The sequence below is a fragment of the Carassius gibelio genome, chromosome A15, assembly GCF_023724105.1.
Source record: "Carassius gibelio isolate Cgi1373 ecotype wild population from Czech Republic chromosome A15, carGib1.2-hapl.c, whole genome shotgun sequence".
Lineage (NCBI taxonomy): Eukaryota > Metazoa > Chordata > Actinopteri > Cypriniformes > Cyprinidae > Carassius > Carassius gibelio.
In genome coordinates, this window is record NC_068385.1 from 12,371,137 (window position 1) to 12,397,578 (window position 26,442).

Below are 26,442 nucleotides of genomic sequence, written 5' to 3' on the forward strand. Positions count from 1 at the left end.
TGGAATATTTATTTTGTGTTCAGACTACAACCTTGAAGACAGCCCTGATATTCCCCCTCCTCCTGGTGTATGTGACAACAGACAATGTGCGCTTTGTCTGAATTACGGAGATGAGAACACAAATGTGAGTAATCATCCACCAAAAAAGAATGCATTAGCATGTACAGATGTCGATTTATACTATTTCAGTCATGATCATTTTGTCAGATATTGGTACTTTGTTTTCTAGGATTGTGGGAGACTGCTTTATATTGGCCAGAATGAGTGGACCCATGTAAACTGTGCACTGTGGTCATCCGAGGTGTTCGAGGATGTTGATGGTGCACTCAAAAATGTCCATATGGCAGTCAGGAGAGGCAAAAAGCTGGTACATAATCGAAGCCATGTGTCATGTTTGTTCATTAAATTAGTACTGTAATATGCATTTGTATAATTATTATGCAACAAATCTTTCTGCATCCAAATATAGATTGCATTATGCCTTGTTTTCTCAGCAATGTGAGAATTGTCACAAGCCCGGAGCCACAGTGAATTGTTGTCTGACCTCCTGTACCAACAACTACCATTTCATGTGTGCACGTCAGCAGCAGTGTGCCTTTTTAGAGGACAAGAAGGTTTACTGTCAGCATCACAGAGATCTCATAAAGGGCGAGGTATGGAATGATACATGCAAGTAATGCAGTAATGATTACATATTTGTTGTAAAGTGCTGGATTTATTGCAAATAACTAACATTTCTTTCTTTTTTTTTAAGGTGGTGCCAGAGTCAGGCTTTGAAGTTACTCGGAGGGTCCTTGTGGACTTTGAGGGAATCAGTCTGAGAAGAAAATTTGTTAATGGGCTTGAACCAGATAACATCCACATGATGATAGGTCTGTATGTCTTTGCAGGGTGCTTGTCGTTGATGAGTAATAAAGTACAATACATCAAAAGTAAATATAACATTTTTTGGTACAGGGTCAATGACCATCGACTGTTTTGGTATGCTAACTGAACTGTCTGATTGTGAGAGGAAGTTGTTTCCTGTGGGCTACCAGTAAGTCTTTGAAATTATAGTATTGTATTTCAATAAACATAATACGTCATGAAATGCAGTAACCATCTGATGTATATACACAGATGCTCAAGGGTCTACTGGAGCACTCTAGATGCCCGCAAACGATGTGTCTATAAATGTAGAATTTTAGTATGCCGCTCCTCTATGACTGAAACTATCAATAACACAGCAACCCAAGAAGAGAACTACACAATTGCTCACAGTCCTCCACCTATTTCAGGTAAGCAGATTTAGATTTTTAATCATGCCAACATTTTGTTGGAATTTTAAAAACGAATCATTATTGCATATTTCAGCTGAAGTGGATGCTGCTTTGCCTGAACCCACAGATTCCACAAAACCATCAAATGTGCCTTTCACACCAAAACAAAGGGTTAATTTTAGGAACAGACACCCCAGCTACCCACCATGTCATCGTTCTCCATCAACCAGACCACTTCCCTCCCCAGGTAGGAGTTATATACATTTATATTTTATATTGCTTCTTTTAAAACACATTTTTTGAAGGCTTTTCTGAATGCTATTCAATGTGTTTTTCCCCCATTAGATGGTTTTAGTAGTTCATCCCATGAAATTGTGACTGTGGGGGACCCTGTGCTGAGCTCCACTCTAAGAACCATTGGATCTCGTCGACACAGCACTTCCTCCATCTCTGCTCAACAATCTAGGCAAAAGATTTCCTCTCCTCAAAAGGGAGGCACCGTATCAATTCAGACATGCAATTCATCTGCCCCATCCCTATCCTCAACCTCTAAGGAACCTTTAACTAGTGACACAGACAAAGGAAGAGCACTATCTGGAGAGAGATCTCACAATCGAGAGGCAAATTCAGTGAACACTGGAGCACAGCGTCGACTCAGTTTTGGTTTCACTGAAAGAATAGAGGGTAGTAGAGAAGCAACCAAAAAGCAGTCGGATGGTGAGAGTTTGAAGTCATTGCAACCAGTTAGCATAAGCCAGGCATCACCACCTCTCGGAACTGCAGTATTGACAGGACATCAGAGAGGAAGTGGCAGTTTGAAAACCGAGAAAGGGAAACAAGCAACAAAAGATACTGACCTACCAGCTGGAGTCACTTGTATGTCTAGTCATCCACTTGCCACACTTCCTAAGGACAAGGCAAATCCAGTCAAGGAAGGAAATGTGACATCAGTGGCCACATCAAAAGACACAGGAAAGACTGTGTCTCCACAACCAGTTTACAGCAAAAGTGGGAGTAGGAAGTCTCACTGCTATGCGTCTGGTCCAGCTGTGGCAGCAGCAATGAAGCCTCTATGGTCATCTGGTGCCAAGGTGGGAGAGGAGGACCTAAAGCATGGCTTCCACACAAGTGCTGCTGTCACTGCTAGTCATGGAACCTCTAGCACCAAAGAAAAACACTCCAAAGTCAAAATGAATGTGAGCAGGGATGTTTCAAAAGAAAGAAAAGAGTCTGCTCAAAACCCAGTTCTTAACAGCAACTCCAAAAGCAGTAATGTCAAAACACAAGGTCAGGGTCCACCTCCTTACAACACTAGCAATAAAGCCACAGCACTGAGCAGCAACACGGGGTCTAGCAAGGTGGAAGTTAATAAATTTGATCAGAAAGAAATGGAGAAGCCATTCAAGTCCAAAGAGAGATTTAGCTTTGAGAAAAAGCATAGTTCGGCCATGGATGCTATTCAGTCGAAAGCAGGGTCTGAAAGAGGTATAAGACCACCACAGGTACAACCTAAATCAAGTAAGGAAGTTACTCCAGTGGTGAAGAAACACACTGAGAGGCTGCCTCTAATGTCTCAAAAAATGGATCCTAATGGAACCAAAGCTGTCAGCATGCCAGCTGTCAGCAACACAAACACGTACACTTCTGTAACCCCTAGCAATCAGGGCTCCCAAAGAAGGTCCTCTCGAGCGATGGTTTTCTCACCATCTGCAAGTTCTGAAAGCTCAGAATCAGACAGCCACATTCACCCTGATTATTCTGAGGAGCACCTCATGCAGCAGCAATGTGCAGATGATGGAGAGGACCATAATTTAGAGGATGAAGGCAGCGTTGATAAGCACCATGAGGAGGATAGTGATGGTTCGGCAGGTTCAGCAAAGCGCAGATACCCAAGGCGTAGTGCCCGTGCTCGATCAAACATGTTCTTTGGGCTAACCCCTTTCTATGGTGTGCGATCATATGGGGAGGAAGACATACCCTTCTACAGAACTGGTGAAATCTCCATGAAAAAGCGCACTGGAAGCAGCAAGCGTTCAGCTGAAGGACAAGTTGATGGGGCAGATGATATGAGCACATCATCTTCAGCAGACAGTGGAGAGGATGAAGAAGGAGGAATTAGTTCAAATAAGGATGCATATTATTACAACTTCACACGCACTATAATAAACCCCAACTCTGGTCTTCCACCTATTGCAGGTATTGATCAGTGTTTGGGAAGAGGGTCGCAGATCCACAGGTTCTTGAGGGATCAGACGAAGGAGCAAGATGATGACAGTGATGAGGTGTCAACAGCAACCAAGAATTTGGAACTGCAACAAATTGGCCAGCTGGATGGCGTGGATGATGGTTCTGAGAGCGATGTTAGTATAAGCACCAGCAGCACAACCACTGCTACTACTTCATCAACAAACAAAAGTTCAACAAAAAGAAAAGGTAGAGAAAGCAGGACAGATAAAATAAGCATTGACTCAGGGAAGGATATACACCAAGAAAATACACCAAGTGGGAACAGTCGTGACAGTCGTAAAAATCAAAAGGATAACTGTCTTCCATTAGGGAGTGCCAAAGCACAAGGACAAGACCCCCTTGAAACTCAATTGTCACTCACCACAGATCTCCTCAAGTCTGACTCTGATAACAACAACAGTGATGACTGTGGTAACATCCTACCCTCTGATATCATGGAGTTTGTACTCAATACCCCTTCAATGCAGGCTTTGGGACAACAGACAGAAGCTCCTTCTGCTGAACCATTCTCTTTAGATGAGAGTTACGGGGTGGATGTTAACCAAAGAAAGGACATGCTTTTTGAAGATTTCACTCAACCACTGGCCAGTGCTGAACCTGGTGAGAGTGTGGTGAACACCTCTATTGCTGTTGAAGAATCATATGGTCTTCCCCTCGAGCTGCCCTCTGACCTCTCTGTGCTGACAACTCGAAGTCCCACTGTAAATAATCAAAGTCATGGCTCGCTGGTCTCCGAGACCTCTGACCGCACCATTTTGGCTCTGGCTACGGAAGAATCAGGAGTTGAAAAAAGTGGGAAAAAAACAAGAACAGGGTCCACTGCATCCAGCAAGAGCCCACAGGACAGATGTGCCGATTCCCAGATTCCAGAAGGTCAAATGACTCCAGAACATTTCATTTCTGCACGCATTGATGGTGACCATATCACAAGTCCTGGAGTAGCACCTGTGGGAGAGACTGGGAACCAAGATCTGACGAGAAATAGTAGTACGCCAGTTCTTGCCAGCTCACCCAACTTGCCTATCCAGAGTCAGAAGTTCATCCCTGCTGCCACTGTTAGCTCAGGTCCTGCTCCGATCGCAAGCTCTGCTGTTCAAGCTGCTGCCTCTCAATTGAAGCCTGCCCCAGAGAAACTAATAGTGCTAAACCAGCATCTACAGCCACTCTATGTATTGCAAACCCTTCCCAATGGTGTAACCCAAAAGATCCAGATTGCACCATCTGTTAGTGCAACAGGTGTCATGAACACTAGTGCCCCTGTCTTGACAGGCCTCAGTGGTAGCATCTCCACCTCTCAGTCCATTTTTCCTGCTGGTGGAAAAGGTTTAGTGCCTGTATCTCATCACCCACAAATCCATGCATTTACAGGCACTACTCAGACAGGTTTCCAGCCAGTCATTCCTAGCACCACATCAGGCCTCTTCATAGGAGTCACCTCCCACGATCCCCAAATTGGTGTGACAGAGGCAGGAAATAGGCATGATCATGCCTCTGGTGTTGCTATGGTATCTAGTGCTTCATCCATCACCCCAGCACCAACTATGCTCCCCTCTGGACATGGCAAAAAGCGCCTAATTTCTCGTCTTCAGAGCAATAAGGGCAAAAAACAGGCTCGTCCAAAGACCCAACCTACACTTGTTCCTTCCGATGTTGGGCCCAATATGACCCTCATAAACTTGTCACCTTCACAGATTACTGCAGGAATCCCTGCTCAGACAGGCTTGATGGAACTTGGGACTATAACTGCAACACCGCATCGAAAGATTCCTAACATTATAAAACGGCCAAAGCAAGGGGTGATGTACTTGGAGCCAACTCTCCTTCCACAGCCCATGCCCATTTCAACCACAACTCAGCCTGGCATGTTGGGACATGATTCGTCTACTCACCTGCTCCCATGTACTATGTCAGGGCTTAACCCAAGTCAGTCTGTTTTGAATGTGGTGTCGGTGCCTCCCACTGCACCAGGGAACTTTTTGGGAGCGAACTCAGTCTCGTTGAGCGCCCCAGGTCTCATAAGTTCAACGGAGATCACAGGATCTATAAGTAACCTTCTTTTCAAAGCCAACCCTCACAACCTAGGCCTTCCAGAGCAACAGATGGTCCTTCATTCAGGACCTCCCATGATGTCTCACCTTACTAATCCTGCCCAGACATCCATTGCCAGTAGCATCTGTGTGTTTCCCCCAAACCAAAGCATAAGCATGTCTGTCAATCAACAGGTGGAGAAAGAGGGCAGCGTTCATCACCAGCACCCAGTCAGTCGAGTCCTGGCAGATAAAAACCTAGACCCAAATGGCAAGTCAGCTGGTCAAGTAAATCTTGCCCGTAATCCCATCACTCAAGACCTGAATAAAAGTCATGTTGTTGGCGTCCTCACTCAGAGCTCACGAACCTCTCCCATTTCTCGACCACCACATCAGCAACAATCCTCAAAGTTACCTGCTGGAGCTGCATCCACAGCTGTTGGGAAGGGAAAACAAAAGGCCAAAAGACCTCGACCAAGCCCAGATAAGAGCAGTGGAAAGAAACGCAAAGGACTTCAGTCAGATACACCAACTGTTGACACATCTGCAATCCAATTATCATATTTTACAGGGTAAGAGCCTGCCATTTATAATGCATATTGCATATTGTTTTAAAAAAAATGTTTAAACATGTTAGAAATTGTTTATTGTAGTGACCGGGAACTTTCATCACCTGAGCCAATGGATACAGGGCAGTCAAATGAAACCGGTTCAAAAACAAGGTAAACAATAATAAAGATAAAGATGAACTTTTCAGTGTACTTAATTATATCTAACCTGTTAAAAATATTCCCTTTACAGTGACTCTGCCACTAAGACAGCTGATTCTTCTTCTCTTAAACATACAACCATGGACACACATGATGAGAAGCCAAAGACTGCAGGTGGCTAAAATGTTAAGTCTAGCTGTCCATCTCTTTGTAGCATGTCACAGGGCTAATAGATTATTTATTTTGTTTCTTTTGCAGGACTGTCTAGTAAGGATGATGGGAAAGGATCTAATGCTTTTTCAGTGGAAACACCTGATCAAAGGGACAGAGGGAGAGACTCCTCTTTGGACTGCAAGCCCAAGAAAGGGCTCATATTTGAAATCTGCAGTGATGACGGATTTCAGATTCGCTGTGAAAGTATTGAGGGTAAGTGAGATCAAGATAATAATTTTTTTTTTAAGTTTAATGTGGAGTTATAGTCCCAGTATGGAGTATGATGTTCTTTTCTTTGATAAGTACAGTCTTCTGTGAAATGAATTTCCTCTTTCCCATTACTTTTCAGAGGCCTGGAAGTCCCTGACAGATAAAGTGCAAGAGGCCCGGTCCAATGCTAGACTCAAGGCACTTTCATTTGATGGTAAGAACAGTAAGTGTTTATTTTCATCTTTACACATTTGTTTTTACCAGTATTGTTAATTTGGCAAGGGCATCGTGTATCATTTTTCAGGAGTAAATGGGTTGAAGATGCTGGGTGTGGTTCATGATGCTGTAGTGTTTCTACTGGAGCAGCTATATGGAGCCAGGCATTGCCGAAATTACAAGTTCCGCTTTCACAAACCAGAGGAGCCAAAAGATCCTCCTGTCAACCCTCACGGATCTGCCCGTGCTGAGGTGTACCACAGGTGTGTGTCGTGGCCAGTGTTTATTTTGTCAATACCTTAAAGTATTTTATGTAATGGAGAATGCAGTGTTGATTGTGAACTATTTAAACACTCTTTAAACAGTTCTCTAACTTGCATTTGTTGAATTAATTCTTAGGCGATCGGTTTTGGATATGTTTAATTTCCTGGCATCCAAACACCGTCAGCCTCCTGTATATAACCCCCAGGAGGAAGATGAGGAGGAGATATTGCAAAAGTCTGCTCGGTGAGTAACCGGAGGGTAGGGACACACCAAACCAATGGCTAAAAACTAGCGCTGAGGAAAGCCAACTGTGGCTTCACCTTGCGTTGCCTCGCATCGTCTGCAACCCAGTAGTGAGTAAGATCTGCACTTGCGTGAGAGAACATAACTCCAGCATGTGCCACAGTGCCAGTAGTCTGTATTCAGCATTCAAACAAAGAAAACGGAGAAACTAGAACTATGGATATACAAGCAAGCAGCACTTTGAATATTGTTCACCAGCAGCGCTTCTTACTAACAGATTTGTTTCAATCATGTTTGTTAAGCTGCAAATGGCTCTGGCATTGTCAGACCTTGGATCATCGTCTTGTTGATAAAGAAAGAAACGGATAGAATAACATCAAGTAGGGCTCCACGATTAACTGAACGTGATTAATAACGATTGTCATGCGCATTTAGTCAGTAAAACCGGTTCTGTGATTTAATAGTAAATCTCCATCACCTGCTTTCAGGCGGCGCAGCATTTTACTACACAGAGCCGTTGTTCACTGACGAGCTATGCAAAATCGTGTTCATAATCGCAGATGATCTAATCGTCTTATCAGTGAACTATGGCTCGGTTGGTGTGTCCCGGGCTTTACACATCCTGTACTAACCTCTTTTCACTTCTGGATTAAAACAACAAAATGCTCGGTGTTTTCACAGACGGGCCACCAGCATGGACTTCCCACTGCCTATGAGGTTCAGGCACCTAAAGAATGTGTCCAGGGAGGCTGTGGGTGTCTACAGGTATAAATGCTTTTTATTCAAACCAAAAATAGTTGGATTTAGGAATGAAAAGCATACCATCTTTTGCATTCTATATATTGCTTGCAGATCAGCCATACACGGCAGAGGTCTGTTCTGCAGGAAAAACATTGACGCTGGAGAGATGGTGATCGAGTATTCTGGCAATGTCATTCGCTCTGTCCTCACTGACAAGCGGGAGAAATACTATGACAGCAAGGTAGAAATCTAATACTTAGTCTATCAGTGGAATGAATTTAAAACAATAATACTGGTGTTCCTCATGGATTTGTCTTTTTTTGCTTTTACTCAGGGCATTGGCTGCTACATGTTTCGTATCAATGACTACGAGGTGGTGGATGCCACCATGCACGGCAACGCAGCCCGATTCATAAACCACTCTTGCGAGCCCAACTGCTACTCCCGCGTGGTCAGTGTTGACGGTCAGAAGCACATCGTCATCTTTGCCACACGCAAAATCTATAAAGGCGAGGAGCTCACGTACGATTACAAGTTCCCCATCGAAGAACCAGGCAATAAGCTGCCTTGCAACTGCGGGGCGAAGAAGTGTCGCAAGTTCCTCAATTGAAAGCAAACTTGCAAGCTAATATTGTCTGTGAATGCTATCAAGAGTGTATACTTGCCAGGGAAGAGACATTCAATTTTTTTTTCTTTTTTTTAACTGAAGCAGGCTCAGGTTATCAGAAAGTGAATGGTATTTTGCCTCTTAAGTTGTTTTGATTTTTAGAAAAGACAATTGAGTGCAATGATCAGAGTTGCAATGGAGAAGATTGCCCTTGTGTCCCCTTTATTAATGCCCAATTTAAGAGATTAGTGACCCCTCATTTTTACATTTTGTACGTTATCTTTTTTTTTTTTTTTTTTACTATTTTGTTTTAGTTTTTCTTTTTTAGAAGGATATTGTGAAACGTTTTAAATTTGTAACAAGTCGAGTCTGGCCTGCTCTTATTTACAAAGTGTGACTGAAAAAATGCCACATCGTTCCATTCTACACCAAAGTGCAATTTCGAAAGGGAAAGATTTAATGTTTTTAGATTGACGATGCATAATCCTTTTTGAATGTACATCGAAGCCTTCAGAGCATCCGAGGTCGTCCTAGCCAAGCCGGGCCTGATTCTCTGTATGGAATACACTGTAAATATCTCATAGTAGAGATGATGAGGGGAAACACTAGGGGGAGCAGTGGTCCCAGGAATAGGTTGTCTGAAGAAAAATGTTCTTTTTGTCATTGGTTGAAAGAAATGTTATGAAGAGTAGGCCATGAAGGGCTTGTGAGATGTGTGGCTGGCCGGTTGAGACCCTGGTGGACTGACAGACAAAGGACCAGAGCAATTAGGTGGCTTAATTGCATTGTTTTTTCAAAAAAAGTTAAATGTGCATGTTATTACTAAACATTGTAGGATTTTGCGTCCAAATGAAATTACCACTCTATTTATTGTCTCTGATTTTTTTTGTTTTACTCCGTAGCCCCGTAGCTGTGTGTATTTTTTTTTTTTTTTTTTAGCCAATTAAAAAAAAAAAGACTGTTTTTGTTGACAGAAATATCATTTGTTGAATAATGTAAATATGTATATTTTTCTATACAAATGACTAAAAGCACTCATTGGTGAATAGCACTTAACAATGGTATTTCTATTTTTAATAATACATTGTATTTATTTTATCAACATTTTTGTAGGAAAGAATAGATTTAAAACACTAATGCTCTGTCCAAACATTTTTATAGCACTGTCTCAAGATTTTTTTTGATCGTTGATCGTGTTTTTTTAGTTTTTGAAGCCCAAATGTTTCGTTCTATTCCAAACTGAAGCAGTTCCTGTTCCCACAGAGTGTGGTCCACCAGAGGCTCTCATTGCCGACCCAGGTCAAGCATGGACATTTCAAATGATCATTTCAAAGAGGTGTGTAGGTTCAGTGAGCTTTTCTAAGTGCAGATCGGTTTGATATGACTCCTTTTTTAAGTGCCAGCCTTAAAATCACATGCAAGAACTGCCCATCTTCCCTTAAAATCCCCTCTTTTCGTTTTCTAAACTTGGAGGAAAGATGCATGATTTCCTTCTCTAGCATTCTAGCAACTGACAAGTCCCAAAGTTTATTCCGTATATTTTGTTATATCAAAATATTTTCTTAGAGATTGGTGTAATGCAAGGAATTGCCACAGAGGCTATCCCATGTAAAATGACTTGTAAAGCACTATATATGGAGGAGGAGAGGGCGGAGGGCTCTTGTTTTCCTCATGGTCTTGTGCACTGAAGATCAGTCTTCTTCCCAGTCTTCTTCAACACATGTTGCCTTGGCACTGCATGGACGCTCCAGGCAGCCATTCAGTCAATGCACATTATTTGCTCGTATCATCTCTTCATTCTCTTGTAAATGTTGACACTCCTCACATCTGTTCCCATCTGTGCTCGAGTTTTGTTTGACCCGTTTGAATAATGCGAAGACTGATGTGGCTTCATTATTTTTGAAGATGCTCTGTGGTTTGTTCTTCCATCTTTCTGATCAGAAGTTTGGTGCCTTGTGTGTAAATTTCTCTGGTTGTTTTAGTTTTTGGATGTTAGGGGTTGGAACTTGATTGGATGGTCAGCCGAGGAGCTCCAGACTATGGATAAACGTTCAAAGCTGTTTTAACTAGGGCACAAACGGTTTCCACTTGAAATTTGTCTTGTTTTATTTTTCATGTAAAGTTACGATGATTTCTAAAGGGATGCTGTAGCATGAGTATGGGGGTATCGCAGAATGGCTCGGGGGCTGTAAATACCTCTAGACAAAGCTGCTTTGTGCAACCGTGGCTTCCGTAGCAAGCCACTTTCAAGGCCAGTTCCTCTCTCATTGCCTCACAAGTTTAAGTATTTTGTTGTTTTTTTTCTTGGCCACTGCAGACCCCCTCCAGCCCTCACTGTACCTAGGCTGCAATAATTTTGACCTTTCCCAGCATTTCACTTTTGACTATGGCACTGAAGATCAGAGTTCTGTACGTTGCCTCACATTGAACATTTGTTGGCTGCTGCCTCATATTTGTATACGTGTTTTTATTGATCAGAATTCGCAGTTTAGCCATTTTTCAGGGATTCTTGGGGGTCTCGCCCAACTTTCCTCTCGCCCTGGCACTCCTGTGGAGCAGGACATGCTGAACTGCAGCTAGGCCGTTGTTGAATGTATTGTAGAAATTTTTTTTTTTCTTTCTTTTTTTTTCTCAACATGAAAGGCTGGGAAGATACAGGACAGCTTTTTATTGCATAAAATAAGAGGATTACACAGCAGGGTTCTACAGAAACTATTGCTCAGTCTAACAAAATAAGATTTTTATTTTATTAATATATTTTTTTCGTAATGCAGTTACTAATCCTAAGGGCTTTGTAATAGACTCCTGCACAGACATCAATACAACGTCCGATGCTCCATAAACTGGTATAACAGCGCTCGGTCAGTGTTTCAGAAGCAGACATGCTCTGGCGTTTTCCTGGACTTTACTCTTCCACGCCACACAAGTGGTAACACACCTTCTCCTGTAATTATAATCAACATTATATATGTATACACATTATACATGGATATATATATAAACTAAACGTGTATTAATAGTAACTTGTACTTCAATATCTACACAATATACGGAATGGACAGACAAACTTAGTTACAGTAGCAAACAGCAGCTTCATAATGGTTAATTGCAATGTTCAGTGTATAATCTATAATGGTTTTGTGTTGCAGATAAACTTTAGAGTAACTAATGTGCATCATTTTTAATATCAAGATCAAGAACCAGTTTTCCTGTGCCTGTGTATGTTCCCTCAATGGAGCATTGCAGTTTTTTTTTCCCTTTTAATTTGTTCATTTGTTTTAACTTTATTTGGAAAGGAGCGGTATTTATATTATGAAACAAGTTTGTGTAAAATGTGGTTGTAAACTTTTTGAGCATTGATAATTTGTTTGTTTTTGATGGTGTAGTTGGCTTTATTTTACTATGTACATTTTTAACAGTTTGTGGACATCAGGAAAAACATGTCCTTGCCTAAACCCAGCCGTGTCACCTATACCTCTCTCTCCTATTGCTTCTTAAGTTGTACTTTTTCTTATGTGATGTTCTGTAATGAGTAATGGTAACCATTATATTTATTTATTTCTGCAAACATCTCTAGATGTACGCTGAGGTAAAACTCCTTCTGAGAGCAGGTGACTGCGCTCCCTGTTTTTGGAATTTTAACATGGTTCACTTTGTACAGAAATGAGTTGCGGACCATTGGAGGTATTTTAGGGAGTCAGAGAGGTCTTGAGAGAGAGAGATTTTAACTCGTTCCTCTTGGAGGACACAAGTTTTCCATTGTCTTACCAACACTTCCTTTCCCCTGTAGCTTCGAGAAATCATGTTGATGTTGATACTGACAGTTTTAGGGGTTTTATTTCTTCTTTTCTCCTAGTTGCCTCATCAGTGTTTTACCATTTTACAGAAAAATGAAGGAAAATTTGTCAATCTAAAATATTCAACCACAAACTACTTAAGGATGAATGTATAATGAGGAAAAAAAATTGTATATAACAACTGTAAAAAGGAAAATTTCTAATCATGTTTATTTTCTATGCACTTTTTTTATTTAAGTGATAGTTTAAATAATAAACATGTCTCGTTTACTCAAACTTGTTATAGTGTCATTTTTAACTTCCTAGAGTTGTTAGACCACTAGTTTTCTGGTTTTGCATCAAGACCCATATTTCATTTTGGACCACAAATGGTGGCATGGTACACTTTTAAAATAATGGTTCCAAAAAGTAATTTCACAGCAATACCACAATTTTGGGTTCTCCAAAGAGCCTAAATATAATGACGAAACTTTCTCAACTTTAAGAACCTTTTGTGCAGTGGAAATTCTCAATGAATGTTAAATGTTCTTCACTGAACTATCGGTGCCAGAAAATAACTATTATGATTTTGTTCAATATTGGTGTTTGGGAACTTGACCCAACCAGTAATGTTAAGGAACTACATCAGATAATATTATTCTTAAACAACAAAGAGAAAAAACAACAACGTGAGAAGTAATTTGGTGTTTCTTGTGTTTTGTGTAGCACCTACTGCTCTGCATATCCATCTGAAGGATCACATTGCTGGAAAGAGTGGCTCAAGTTTATTTTCAGATTTCTTAATTTCTGTCTGCTCTAAACGGTTAACAAATTGTCAACCTATCATAATATAAAACAAGCCTTGCAAAAAGGGTTTTATTAACCACTTTTGGCCTTGGTTTTACATGCAAAGAATTTGAATTGCAGGTACAACAGAAGAGAAGAAAAAAAAAAGTTGCTTGGTTTTAATGGTTCGAGAAACTAAAATTGTATGATGTAAGAGACAAAAAATTATCTAGCATTAAAATGTTAAATTAAATTAAAATTACATTTATGCATTTAGCAGACACTTTTATCCAAAGGGACTTACAGTGAATTCAGGCTATCAATTTTTACATATGTGTTCCCGGGGGAATCGAACCCCCAACCTTGCGCTTGCTTGCTAGTGCAGTGCTCTACCAGTTGAGCTACAGGAACACTGTAAAATATTTAACAAATGTTAAAATATAACTTTTTATTGAAACCATTAACAGCAAAAGATTGAGAAAAGGGTGTCTAGTTCCAGCCATCTGTTAATAATACTCGGTCTCATGAAACTTTACAGACCAGAAGGAGCCACAGTTCGCCGGAAGTAGTTTATGAGCCATTAGACCTATAAGTGCTTTACATAAGAGCAAGAATATTACACATACATGAAAAAAATAGACCAGACAAAAATTTAAAACCACCCATTTCAAAATGTAGCATAACACAGTAGTCCGTACACTAAGGAAAATAAAAAAGTTTATTTCTTGCGAATTTGCCAGCCACAGTATACTGGCACCATTCCTTTGTAAACCCCACACTAATTAAATGCACACGGATCTTTCCAGACTGTTCATTGGCACCCAAGACCCCATATCTAGGGCTCTACTGTATCAGATAATGCTTATGCTTATAAAGTTGGACAAGCTACAAACAATTAGTCTCCGTCCCTTGGACGATCCCTCTTTCTCCCTCCCCATCTCCCAGACTCCCTATTTCTAAGGCTTCCAATAGCTTCCCATTCCTCTGAGACTAGGAGTGCTCATTTCTTCCCAGACGCCTTGGACAGCAACAGAAAAGAGGAGTTTCACTGCTCGTTTCTCTTTCGCCTGCTCAAGACCGTCAGTCCAGTGAAGCCTCAAAAATCGTAAATGGTGAGTTTGATTTTTTTTTTTCCTTCCATAACTAAAATTTGTTTAGTCATAAGAGGTCTGACTGCTTTCACTAATAAAGTGTTATGGAAACTTTTACCAGTAATGTTCTTTACTATGGAGTCTCTAAATGGAAAGATTATCCAATCTCTTACGCAACTTTTGTTTTTGTCAAGATTGTTTATCATTTCTGCTCATTCTGAATCTCAGTTTGGTCATTTACTTCCAGTACAAAGATTCTGTTTAAACCACATTTCTGGATGCAAATATTTGAAATCTGAGAAATAAGCTTTTCTTCCTACACAATACCTTATGTATCATTTAGGTGATAATATGTCCCTCTAAGGTACCAGTATGCACCATTTAGATGTAAATGAGGGACAAAGGCTCTTTTTTTTTTTTGATTGTTAGTACATTGTACTAATTTATGATTATCAACAGTTAACATCCATTTATAATGAATTGAATTTCAAGATAAGCACCGAAAGAGAAAGCTGATCCTTTCCATATTTAAACCCAAAGTTAAATTTGTAGTATAGTGCAAATGTTGCTGTGATACTGTGGGAATGTACCCCAATGCTAATAGTTTGTTGCAATAATTTGTTGCCTTCTTTACAAATAACACAATGCTGCAATAATGAAGGATGTGAAGCATATGAGTGAGTAATGTGCTTTCTTTGGAAACCAGACTATTCAGTTGACACTGGAATGACGGTATTTGTTCAGCTCTCTTTGGCAGTCATTCCTCTTATGTCCTAATATAACATGGCTCAGTTTGAGCTGCTCAAAACTTTAAGAACCAAAATACATAAACAAGGTCCTGAGAGATAACTGTCCAAGTGTCCTTTAACTAATGTTTCTATTAAACTGAAGATAGAAGTGTTTTAATGGATTATGCATAATTTTTTAAAGAATGCTTTGGTGGTCTGGTTGTATTTCTCAAGGTGAATCATCAGCAGTTTCTCTTCAGCTTATAAGAAACAGCTGTTTGACAGACAGTGGACTTGGACAGAGCCTGCTGATTTACAGCAAGGCATAAAATCTTGGAAATGCTTTGTTCTAGGCAGGATTACGAGAGCTGACAAGCCCATGAATACATCCTGTTGAAGACTTTGTGTTTGCAAACTGATTATTAACTGCCTTCAGCACCTCATCAATGACAGATGGTTGACAGTAACATTTATTATAGTAATAATTGACACATTCTGCATTTTTGTTATTCACTAAATATAAACATTCAGTTTTCAAACCCTCAAACAGTAGCTTTTTTAGGAAATGTGAATTACTAAATTAATCTACAGAGAATGCATATTAAGACAACAGTATTTCCCCAAATGTTGTCCCACAACCAGAGTTAACCAATTTTATATAGAAAATATTGCTAATTTGTTTCATGTTGGAGCTCCCAGCTTGCACTGCAGTGTTAATAACGTATGTTCTTGATGTTATAAACAATTCTCGTATTGATAATGTAATGAACAATTATATTGAATTTATTGGTCTCACAAGAACATTTGCATTAAGTGAAGAATCAACTTTATATTATTGATATTAGCTGACAAAATAGGGATAGTTTACCCACAAATTAAAATTGTCATCATTTACTCAGCCTCATGTCATTTTGTAAGAATATTCTGGTCACTCTTTTTAATATCAATGAAAGTGATTTGGGACTGAGGCTGTCAGGCTCTAAAATAAATAAAACCATTATAACAGTGATCAATTTGTCTTGAAAATAATATATATCAGTAAATATAACAGCAATATATCAGAAAATAAGCAGACAACTTTTGGTACTTTTATGGTGCTTCTGCATATTTTAAAAGGCTTGAGTAGGCTGAAGAGTATATGATATGAATTCCTAAGCTAAATCTTCGCCATCAGCATTTACACTTACACAGTAGAGCTTGTGCTTTAGTAATTACGATGTACTGTCAGATTTCCCTGGGCATACTCACCCTATTGACTGAGAGGTGAGATCATACAACTCTCAGGAGTTGTGCTTTTCACAATATGTCCAGACTTCATACCATCTTTTTTCCATTCGCAATAAAGCTGAAATCATCTTGAAACAATAATAACATAAGGCTAATTTTTCATTTGATCTTTCTTTCTTTTCTCCACAGACTGAGCAATGACATCTCTGCAGACATGTCCTCTTTCATTGCTGCTTGTTATTGCAGTACATTGTTCCAACTCGCTTGAAGACAACAAGATCCCCAGTTTGTGCACCGGAAGCCCAGGTATCCCAGGATCCCCTGGATTGCATGGCAGCCCTGGTCAGCCCGGCAGGGATGGACGAGATGGTCGTGATGCTCAACCCGGAGAGAAAGGGGAAACAGGGGACAGAGGAGAACCAGGTACAAAAATAACAACCCCAATGATGTTTTCGCACCTTCTCCTCCCATTGAGTGCTGCAGTGATGAATTTTTATTTTTTTTCCCCTAGGAAATTAGTATCACCCTGGTTCCCTCAACAAAAAGACTATAGGATTTATTTCACTATCTTATGCAAAAAATTATCTCCAGTGAAAGTTTAAGATTCCTCCATGTTTTATTCCTCATTATACTACAGGGTTGTCGATTGCTTCTATCTCATTGGTTGATGGACATTCTAAGGTGTGCAATAATTTTCAAGGATACGTACGGCTAAAGTAGCCTAGTTTCAATTCAATTCAATTCAAGTTTATTTGTATAGCGCTTTTTACAATACAAATCGTTACAAAGCAACTTTACAGAAATTATGTTTCTACAATATTTAGTAGTAGCTTATAAGTGGTGACTGTCAGTTTGTGCACATATGACAGGATTTTTAGAAAAATTTATACAAAACATAGTCAGCCAGACGATTTATAATTAATAATTATTAAATGAGGCAGTAACATTTGTAGCAATATTTGTTAGTTCTGTTTGTTGATTCAGGGTTGGCATCATCTGAGGTCCTCTGAGGGTCAGCATCATCTCTTCTCAAGTGTTGTGGATCCAGACTGGAGTTTGTGTAAATCCCAGTTACCACGGGATGTAAATCATGTGGCAAAAAATAGAAACAAATAGAGACATCATTAGCATAGCTGCTGATCCAACAAAGTAAAAAAAAAAAATTGTCACTAATTGAAAATAGAAGGGGACCTAGGACGGATCCTTGTGGCACTCCATATTTTACTGGTGATAAATGAGATGACTCCCCATTTAAATAAAAAAAAATGGTAGTGATCACTGGTCAGACAGGTAGGATCTAAACCATCTTAGAGCCTGCTCTTGAATACCTGTATAGTTTTGTAATCGATCTATGAGTATGTCATGATCTATGGTATCAAATGCAGCACTAAGATCAAGTAAAACTAGAAATGAAATGCAGCCTTGATCTGACGCAAGAAGCAGGTTTCAGGCAGGTCTTGACCACATTACATGCCCACATCACTTCACCAAATGATTTCAGTTATTTCAAAGTTCCTTACAACTTACAACAGCAAAATAACCAAAACTCAGAAAGACACTGACAAAGCAAAAATCTTGAGCTTGTATTAACCACAGACCTTATTTCAGGCATTCACCCAAAAAACCAATAAAAAAGCCAGTTGACTTCAGAACGATGCTAAAGTGCTCATTTCCAGGTTCTGGCCTACCAAAATGTGTCATCTCTGCAGCACTCTATTGAAGGTCAACAGTGAAACATGAAAATTCCATGATGCTTATTGCAGGTCAGCCGGGCGTGAGGGGCCTAGCGGGAGACCGAGGGGATCCAGGAGAAAAAGGAGATAGAGGAAGTCCGGGTGAGTGTGCGGTGGCCCCCAAATCAGCTTTTAGCACCAAACTGTCTGAGTCCCGCACAAGCCCAATGGTGGTAGGGGATGCGGTGCGCTTCGACAAAATCATTTTGAATGAGCAGGGGGATTACAATCCCGAAACGGGACGATTCACCTGCAGAGTGCCGGGTGTTTACTACTTCTCCGTTCACGCCACAGTCTACCGCTACAGCTTGCAGTTTGACCTTGTAAAGAACGGACACACCGTGGCCTCCTACTTTCAGATCTTTGGTAACTGGTCCAAACCAGCCTCTCTGTCTGGAGGGACACTAGTACACTCGATTCCAGGAGATCAGGTGTGGGTGCAGATGGCCCTGGGCGAGTACACAGGCTTTTACTCCAGCCCGAAGACAGACAGCACTTTCACTGGTTTCCTAGTGTACTCAGACTGGAAAAACTCTGCTGTTTTTGCATAGATTTAAAGTACACTGCAACTAACCTTTTTCTGTCTAATAAAGGTTTCATGAATTAGAAAAATATCTGAATGGGTCTTTGGCCTTTGATTTGCAATAATTTCATTAGAATCGAATATGATCAGCACTACACAGATGATTACGTTCTAAGCCAATGTAGTCATACAGAATAAAATTACTGGAGTATTTCCATGCAAAGAATTCTAGTATGAAAAGAAATGAATATACAGAAAAAGAAAACCTGCTGTTTTTACAGAAATTGTTTATTCTGGTGGCAGGCTATATTTTGTGAAAAAGCACAATACATACTTTCCAACATTTCTCTGGAATATGACTTCAATAATAATAATAAGAATAATAAAAAGACACCCATAATTGCATAAATTGTCAGTAAATGTTACAAGAAAAAGTCGTTTCATCTGCTGGGAAACTGGAAGCTGTGGTTTCAGGTTCATGGTGGATTTAGAGCAATACTTTATCTTTAACAGGAAATGCTTTAATTATTTATTAACTATCAAGTTGTTCCAAATCTGTATAAAAGCTTGTTCCCACCAAGAACAATAACTATTAAGATTAAGTTAAATATACTAGCATCTCTATTGACAATGGAGGTTCTTTGCCAGTTTTGCTAATGTGACCAAGGCTTAAACTACATACCGGTATTGTATATTTATAGAAAGCCAGAATCCATGATGTTTGGTAACCTCTTTGTGGAGTCATGCAGACATCATGTTAACAAGCCTCATTTAACAAAGCTTGAACTTTGTTTAAATGAAACAGATCCTGGTCTAAACATAGCTTTTTCTTTCTTTTTCATTCTTTCTCCTGATTTCCCGCACGTTTTTGTTTTAAGACAAGCAATTCCAATTTTCCCCAGGTTGCTGGCAGAGAGGTCCACGCAATGTTTTCACAGTAACATTGAGAAGAATGAGAGGTACATTTGTACAAAAGATCCCTTTGTGCAGTCAATTTCCATGAGGTCATGGCCTTCCCCCTTTCACAGCTGTTAACAGAACACTTCAACCAGACAGAAACAAGCTCAGAAAGGCATCTGAATCCAAGTCCTGAAACTCCCCAAACCTTTTCTCATTACTATTCATATGTTACTTATTTATAAGTCTTAATGGAAGGGCTTTGAATAAGCTGGTTTAACAGGCATATAAAATATCAAAACGGTGTCAAAATGTCCAGCTTCTCCTACATGCATCAATTTTAAAAGCAATCTGAATTTCAGACAGGATTTATTTGAAAAATGTTTTTCAAGGACCAATTTTTTTAAATGTATATTTCCTGTCACAGTAGTGCAAGTTGGCATTATCTATATGATATTAATAATTGAGTGCCACTGAATGTTTAAGTCAGTGTACTCTTCTAAATCACACTAATGACTAACCATTTATACATCTTTTGCACACACACACACACACATATATATATAGTACAGACCAAAAGTTTGGACACTCCTTCTCATTTAAAGAGTTTTCTTTATTTTCATGACTATGAAAATTGTAGAGTCACACTGAAGGCATCAAAGGCTATTTGACCAAGAAGGAGAGTGATGGGGTGCTGCACCAGATGACCTGGCCTCCACAGTCACTGGACCTGAACCCAATCAAGATGGTTTAGGGGTGAGCTGGACCGCAGACAGAAGGCAAAAGGGCCAACAAGTGCTAAGCATCTCTCGGGGAACTCTTTCAAGACTGTTGGAAGACCATTTCAGGTGACTACCTCTTGAAGCTCATCAAGAGAATGCCAAGAGTGTGCAAAGCAGTAATCAAAGCAAAAGGTGGCTACTTTGAAGAACCTAGAATATGACATATTTTCAGTTGTTTCAAACTTTTTTTGTTATGTATGCAATTCCATATAATTCAACATGTGTTAATTCATAGTTTTGATGCCTTCAGTGTGAATCGAAAAATTTCATAGTCATGAAAATAAAGAAAACTCTTTGAATGAGAAGGTGTATCCAAACTTTTGGTCTGTACTGTACTTATTTATATATATATATATATATATATATATATATATATATATATATATATATATACGTTCATATACCATGTTATTTACACAGTCTACCATAGACATACATGTCCTAAAACTAGAAAACCCAAACTGTTATAAAGTGAATTATCTGTAGTTCTTTGTTTTGGGGATTTTAAATAACATCACAGGTTCTGAATGTGTAATCATTTGTAGCTCTAATGCTTTCATTAGGGATCATATTATGCTTCCATCTTTATTAACATCAGTAGAGGGCGTCCTTCCGTTATCCTCTGAGGACTCGCGCCTGTATTAGAGATTTAGTTTCCATTTATTGCTATTATTGGTTATGTACTTTTCTTTAATAACAGCAGGGGGCGTTCTTTCATCATCATGACAGCACTTATGAACAACAATTGCACACTGAAACAGGGCTTACCATGGTCTACTTCAAAATCGCCTACTTGCAGTGTAATTATAACTGTGTAATATGAGGTAGTTATAATGGGCTATGGTTAGGTTTAGAATTAGTAACCTAGTTATTACCGAGTTATTGAAATCACTAAATATGTGCGTGTTGAACAGGGGCCAGACACACTCATACACTGTGAATTGGATGACCCTCTGAATGACTCTATTCTAGCTGTGTTATACTTAGAAGACCCTGCACGAGTGTCTTTAATCTGAGGGTTAGTCTGAGTGTAGACCATTACAAAGAAATGAAAGAAGCAAAGGTTAACTTGTAGCTGGACTCAAATTGATAAATCAATCAACAAACAAGAAACGTGCTTAAATATTTTCCACATGTGCTTAAAATTAAAGTTAAATTCCCATACTTTATAATATATTCTAGACTAACAGGATTGTAAAAAAAAGAAAAAAAAAAGAAAGACATTTAAAAGATCGTACTCTAAAGACTCAATGCATTGTTGTGCAAATAACAATCAATGAAGTGGTGCTTAGTTTTCTTTCAAGGCACAAAATAAATAAGGAAATCCTCTTTTATCTCTGTTTAATAAAAGGATAATTTGTTGAATTCATAACAGTGACTCAATAAACTTTAGGTTATTTTTAAAGCATTGTTCTCAAGGATGCAGTTACAGACAGCAGATCTGAAAGATGCATCTGAATGTGAGTACTCTGGGATTTGGTTGAATGCTGTTTCTAAGTGCACAACAATGTTAGATTCAGATTTCTATTTGCTAAAATTGCTGGAAAGTGGAGCTGTCCAGTGCTGAATGTGTTTCCTTTTATACTTCTAAAGTAAAGCTTGCATTTCACACATCTTATATCAAATGAACAACTTATATAGAAGTGGCTTAAGTCATTTATTCAAATCAAAGACATGGTTGTTAATTGCATTTTATTCCAACGATGAAACTACTAATTGTGCTGAAGACAAAGAAAATACAACCGTACTGTCAAATACGGTTTATTACTCATCTGGATAGTCAGGGAATGTGGTTTTGATATTACCCAGGCCTCTGGAGAGACAGACATCTGCTCTAACCACAAACATAATCACTGGAGACCTTCATAGAAAACAAATGTCTGTGGTACAAAAATAAAAAAGGCTTGGAGCTTAATAGGGAATGAAATCACAGCTTGTTTAAAAAATTTAAAATAATAAACCATGGGTTTGCGCCTCACACCTGCATTGTGCAGAATTGAGAGTGATAGAAATAATTAGGGACTATATAGTTATGATTTTAGGAAGGACAACAGCTTGCATGGACCTTGCAAATGTTTTTTCCCCTCTTAAATGCACCTGATTGTCTTGCGCATTGTGCCTTTCTGAATGGGTCACGTAAGACCAAAATAACTGAGATAAAGCAGAAAAGCCTGTACCTTGTTTCTCTAATGCATAAGATGTTTTCCAAAATAGTGATTTCTAACAACATCCTCTGGACAAATCTGAGCTAAAAGCCTTTCTTCCGCTCTGTTTTTACCGGTAACCGAATTGAATTACTGTCTCTCAAAACACAAAACAAGCCAAAATTTTGATTTGAAAATGCATTGATCGATAACACTTGAGCAGTGAGAAAGCCTTAATGCTGTTCAATAATAAATGACAAAAAAAGCACAAATACATCATCAGATTGCAGAATAACTTGTGCAAATATTGTAGTGACACTTTGGAGAAATGATTACATTCGAAGACCCAATGTTAGTATTGTAGCATACAAATGTTCCCCATAAACACTTGACAATTACATCATAAATCATCCATCTACACAATTAACACCCCATTTTTTATGTTTTTTTTTTCTTTATACAAAGCTTACATTCAAGTGATATTGCTTCTACAAGCTGATGAAAAAAAGTGACAATGAATATAAAATCAGGAGAAAGCACAGTCTTGCCTTAACGATTTACAAAAGGTTGTGATTTTAATCTATATACAAGCCTCTGTAGTGGAATGGCCATCTGTAAAAAAGGAACAAGTGGTTTCCCACATTTCAAGAACAGTGCTGCTCAAAAAACCTGAGGATGACAGAAACACATCCATAAACGCTTCCCTCAGATATACACATCCATGGTCTGAAGGATCATGTGGCGGCACAGGGGGCAGTTGTGTTGGTAGATAGGCTGGCTGAGCAAAATGTTGGTGCAGTTTCTACACAAGCACAAGTGACGGCACGGCAGGAGTACAACAGTCTTGGTGCTGTCCTGACAGATCACGCACTTCTTCCTCTCCTCTTGCTCCTGCAGAAGAGTCAGCAGGTTGTCAGCCGGAGGGCCTTTGCAGCTGTCCTCCGAAGGAAATTTTCGGAGTGGCCTGCGGGTGCTGGAACTGGGAAGCGGCAGGTCTAGAGGGTCGTCCACTTGGTGGGCATCCTCAGGTGCATTTTCTGCTACGTCGCCTGCTGCGTTCGGGTCAGCTTGAGGCTCAGGGTCGGGATCTGGCTGTCTAACGTCCCTTTCCTCAACTTCCATCCTTGCAGGAACCATTATCTGGCTGTGATACCAGGCCAGTCGCTGCCACAAATTCCTCTCGAGCACGTAGAGGCCGTGTAGAGCCCTCCGGAGACATCGTAGGATGGGAACATTGTTGATGTAGTTGATCACACGCAAACATACATGTCCTGGGAGCGCAGGGTTTAGATATACAGTGGCACCTGCAATGATGAGCAATGTGAGAAGCAGCCCGTAAGAGTTGAGAACGAACACGCTCACAAATACATGGCACACGGATCCCAGGAACTCCATCGCCAGTTTACACGGAGTCCACAGCAGGATGGAGGTGCCGACAAGACTGCTGTAAAGAAACGTAAACACCGTCAAAGTCAGCTCAAGAGCTTTCTGCAAAGGGCAGGACACTGCTTCCACCGCGCTGACCAACACGGAGTACAAATTTTGCGTGCCAATGAGGAGCAAGTTGATGATAGTGTTGATGAAATACAGCAATAAGCTGAACACAATCCCACAGCCTTCCCAGGCCTGTCGCAGCAAACCGTGGCCCGACAGCAGTCCACGTTGGAGAAGCTCTTTGGTGCGGAGCAGTAGATGTGAAGACAGGTATCCGATCATCTTAAAGCTTTCCAGGACGCCTCCCAGCAGCTGCATCCCACCTCCGAACATGTTATGGGTCACAAAGGCCACTCCATCCCTCATGGTGATGATGCAAAGCAGACTGAGATTCCAGCACTCCGACACAGAAATTGTGAGTAGCATGGGCAAACTATTGATAAAGGAGATCACTGCCACCAACAGCTGAATTATTGAGTTTACAATCACAAAATTTAAATCCAGAAGGAGGCAAATGACGTCTATGCATTTTCCAATTGAACTAAAAACAAAGTTCAGTAGAGCCATAATAAGGATGTCCGACTGTGAAACTGTCACCACTGTTTGCCAAAATGGACTATATATATACTGACTTATTATTTGTGCCGTCAACCGACATAGTTGAGTATGTAACGTTAGTTACACAAACAAACAGCTCTCCTAGCCAAGCTAGCGTGCTAACCGATTCGCATCTTAAGTAATGCTGACGCCTTGGCAAAGCACTTGAGGTTAAATAAAGTCAACTCCAGTCGTATCATAACTGACCATTGGCATGTCCTCTGTTTTGGATCAAAACACCACCCTTAACATGTGTAGTACAGTGAAGCGTCTGCTCACACATGGACAGGAACTGCTCGGCGGATGTTTACTTTTGAAAATCGAAACAAACTGGCGTTGACTGGTTGCGTAAAGCTGTATCCCACGTTGATGTTCATCTTGGTACAGGGTGTAATTCAAGCGTCCGCGTTATTTTGTAAAGCTCCAGGACGAGGACAAATTCTCTTCTTTGTTTTGGATCATTAGTGAGTCAGAATCGAAAGCTTCTCGCTCTGTTTCAGTCCGTCGTTTCCGCATTACAACACGTGTTTGAAGTGGATCAAACCGGCGCTCAGGCTGCGCAGAAATGTGCCTTTCCAACTTCTTTTAACCATTTTAGTCGGCATGCATGGATTATAGTACAAATAATACTATATTTTTTTTGTAAAAATTTAGAGGGTTTGGAAAATTAAATAATTTATGATTGATAGTTAAAATAAATAAATCCTTATGTATGCTATTTTCAATGTCGAACAGTTGTATTGACTGCTTGATTGAATCACTGCATTTATTTGTTGTCTGTTGGTTGGTTGGTTCAGGCAATTTTCTTTTGTCCCCAGAAAATGTCGGACATGGTTCATTTGAAATGCTTTTTTTCATTTTTGATTAAAATTGTCAAGCAATGCTATAACATTTTCTAATACAGGACAGAACATACAATAAAGGGTTAAAATAAAAAATCCAGTTACACAAATTTATCTCTTAAAGACTAAAATACCAATATTATCATATTATTGCTATAGCAAGATGTCATATGTCGTTCATATGCTATCATTTTCCTTTCTGCCCTCAGAACATGTTTGAGTAAGTAAAACTCCCATCTGCGCTATAATATCTTTCAGACAACTTGTATAATGTTTGATATATGTTTCCTTTCTTTCTTTTTCTTTTTTTGCTGTTTCATGAATTGTCTTGTACATAATTGTTTCACTGTTTTAAGAATATTTGGTTGTTGACATTTCATAGCTCAACCATCACAGTATCTGTTCTGTCTTGACTTGATAAGAATTTTTTTTTTTTTTTTACATTTCCAAGGAAATAATGATCTTGTCGGCTCATTTGAGCTGGACAAATAAACAAAATGATTGTTGACTTATGACTTATGGATGGCTTATTGAACAAAAGAGAATGCCAATAGAGGAAGAACAGCCAAATTACCTAGTATTGCATTTATGAATGCCTCTATTAATATTTAAAGGGCAAAAGTCACACACACATATTGTCAGGGCCGGTCGAACACTCTTTAACCTTCATCTGAGGCCAAACAGACATTCTCAGCTGAGGGCCTCTTGGGAAAATAAACAAACTAAACTGATCAGAGGCTCCCATTTGGAAGAAACAAAGCCCTGGAGAATAGATTTCCCTTGACAGATTTCCTTCTTCTCTGGAGCATAAAGCAAAACATAACTGTACTCTACATTCCAACGGGTCACTTCCACACCATTAAACTCAGTGACAGTCCTCAAGTGCTCCTCTCAGCATTTTGCGAAAATCTTCTCTCACAAGGGAAGCAAAAATACTGGTGACTTGATTGCAACAACTGCTCATTTTGTTGAAGGCTATTTTGTTGTTTCATTGACCCATTTCTTAAGAAAACGTGATTATAGCTGATGGATTCTGTTCAAACAACATGGAAAAATGTTTAATGTCTGTTTCTCAGTACATGTAATGTTGAATTAGAAATATGCGTAACTTTGATGGGTAGATCATTATCCATACTCAAAATAAT

General features: G+C 39.6%; 3 protein-coding genes across 5 annotated transcripts in view; 2 read left to right on the forward strand and 1 right to left on the reverse strand.

Moving 5' to 3' along the window:
* The window catches only part of LOC128029223 (histone-lysine N-methyltransferase 2A), a 31,079-nt gene extending 18,269 nt beyond the window's left edge, over positions 1-12,810 (forward strand). For 2 of the 3 annotated variants that reach the window (XM_052616860.1, XM_052616861.1), the window contains exons 19-35: positions 24-124; positions 230-367; positions 495-653; positions 755-872; positions 958-1,036; positions 1,120-1,277; positions 1,354-1,506; positions 1,605-6,105; positions 6,187-6,255; positions 6,335-6,417; positions 6,502-6,669; positions 6,806-6,880; positions 6,971-7,145; positions 7,282-7,389; positions 8,071-8,154; positions 8,242-8,371; positions 8,465-12,810. In XM_052616860.1, coding sequence (XP_052472820.1) covers positions 24-124; positions 230-367; positions 495-653; positions 755-872; positions 958-1,036; positions 1,120-1,277; positions 1,354-1,506; positions 1,605-6,105; positions 6,187-6,255; positions 6,335-6,417; positions 6,502-6,669; positions 6,806-6,880; positions 6,971-7,145; positions 7,282-7,389; positions 8,071-8,154; positions 8,242-8,371; positions 8,465-8,740 — 6,575 coding nt within the window. In that variant the 3' untranslated portion in view covers positions 8,741-12,810. The remainder of the gene's footprint in view (positions 1-23; positions 125-229; positions 368-494; positions 654-754; positions 873-957; positions 1,037-1,119; positions 1,278-1,353; positions 1,507-1,604; positions 6,106-6,186; positions 6,256-6,334; positions 6,418-6,501; positions 6,670-6,805; positions 6,881-6,970; positions 7,146-7,281; positions 7,390-8,070; positions 8,155-8,241; positions 8,372-8,464) is intronic. The other variant, XM_052616862.1, reaches the window with a different exon arrangement.
* A 1,302-nt stretch (positions 12,811-14,112) lies between these two features.
* LOC128029233 (complement C1q tumor necrosis factor-related protein 5-like) lies at positions 14,113-18,692 on the forward strand. The gene is made up of 3 exons (XM_052616878.1): positions 14,113-14,411; positions 16,535-16,768; positions 18,109-18,692. Exons 2-3 carry the CDS (start codon positions 16,543-16,545, stop codon positions 18,627-18,629), a joined length of 747 nt encoding a protein of 248 aa, XP_052472838.1. The 5' UTR covers positions 14,113-14,411; positions 16,535-16,542; the 3' UTR covers positions 18,630-18,692.
* A 3,263-nt stretch (positions 18,693-21,955) lies between these two features.
* On the reverse strand, positions 21,956-25,006 carry LOC128029232 (E3 ubiquitin-protein ligase RNF26-like). The gene has a single exon (XM_052616877.1). It carries the CDS (start codon positions 24,423-24,425, stop codon positions 23,130-23,132), a length of 1,296 nt encoding a protein of 431 aa, XP_052472837.1. The 5' UTR covers positions 24,426-25,006; the 3' UTR covers positions 21,956-23,129.
* Positions 25,007-26,442: the final 1,436 nt, after the last annotated feature.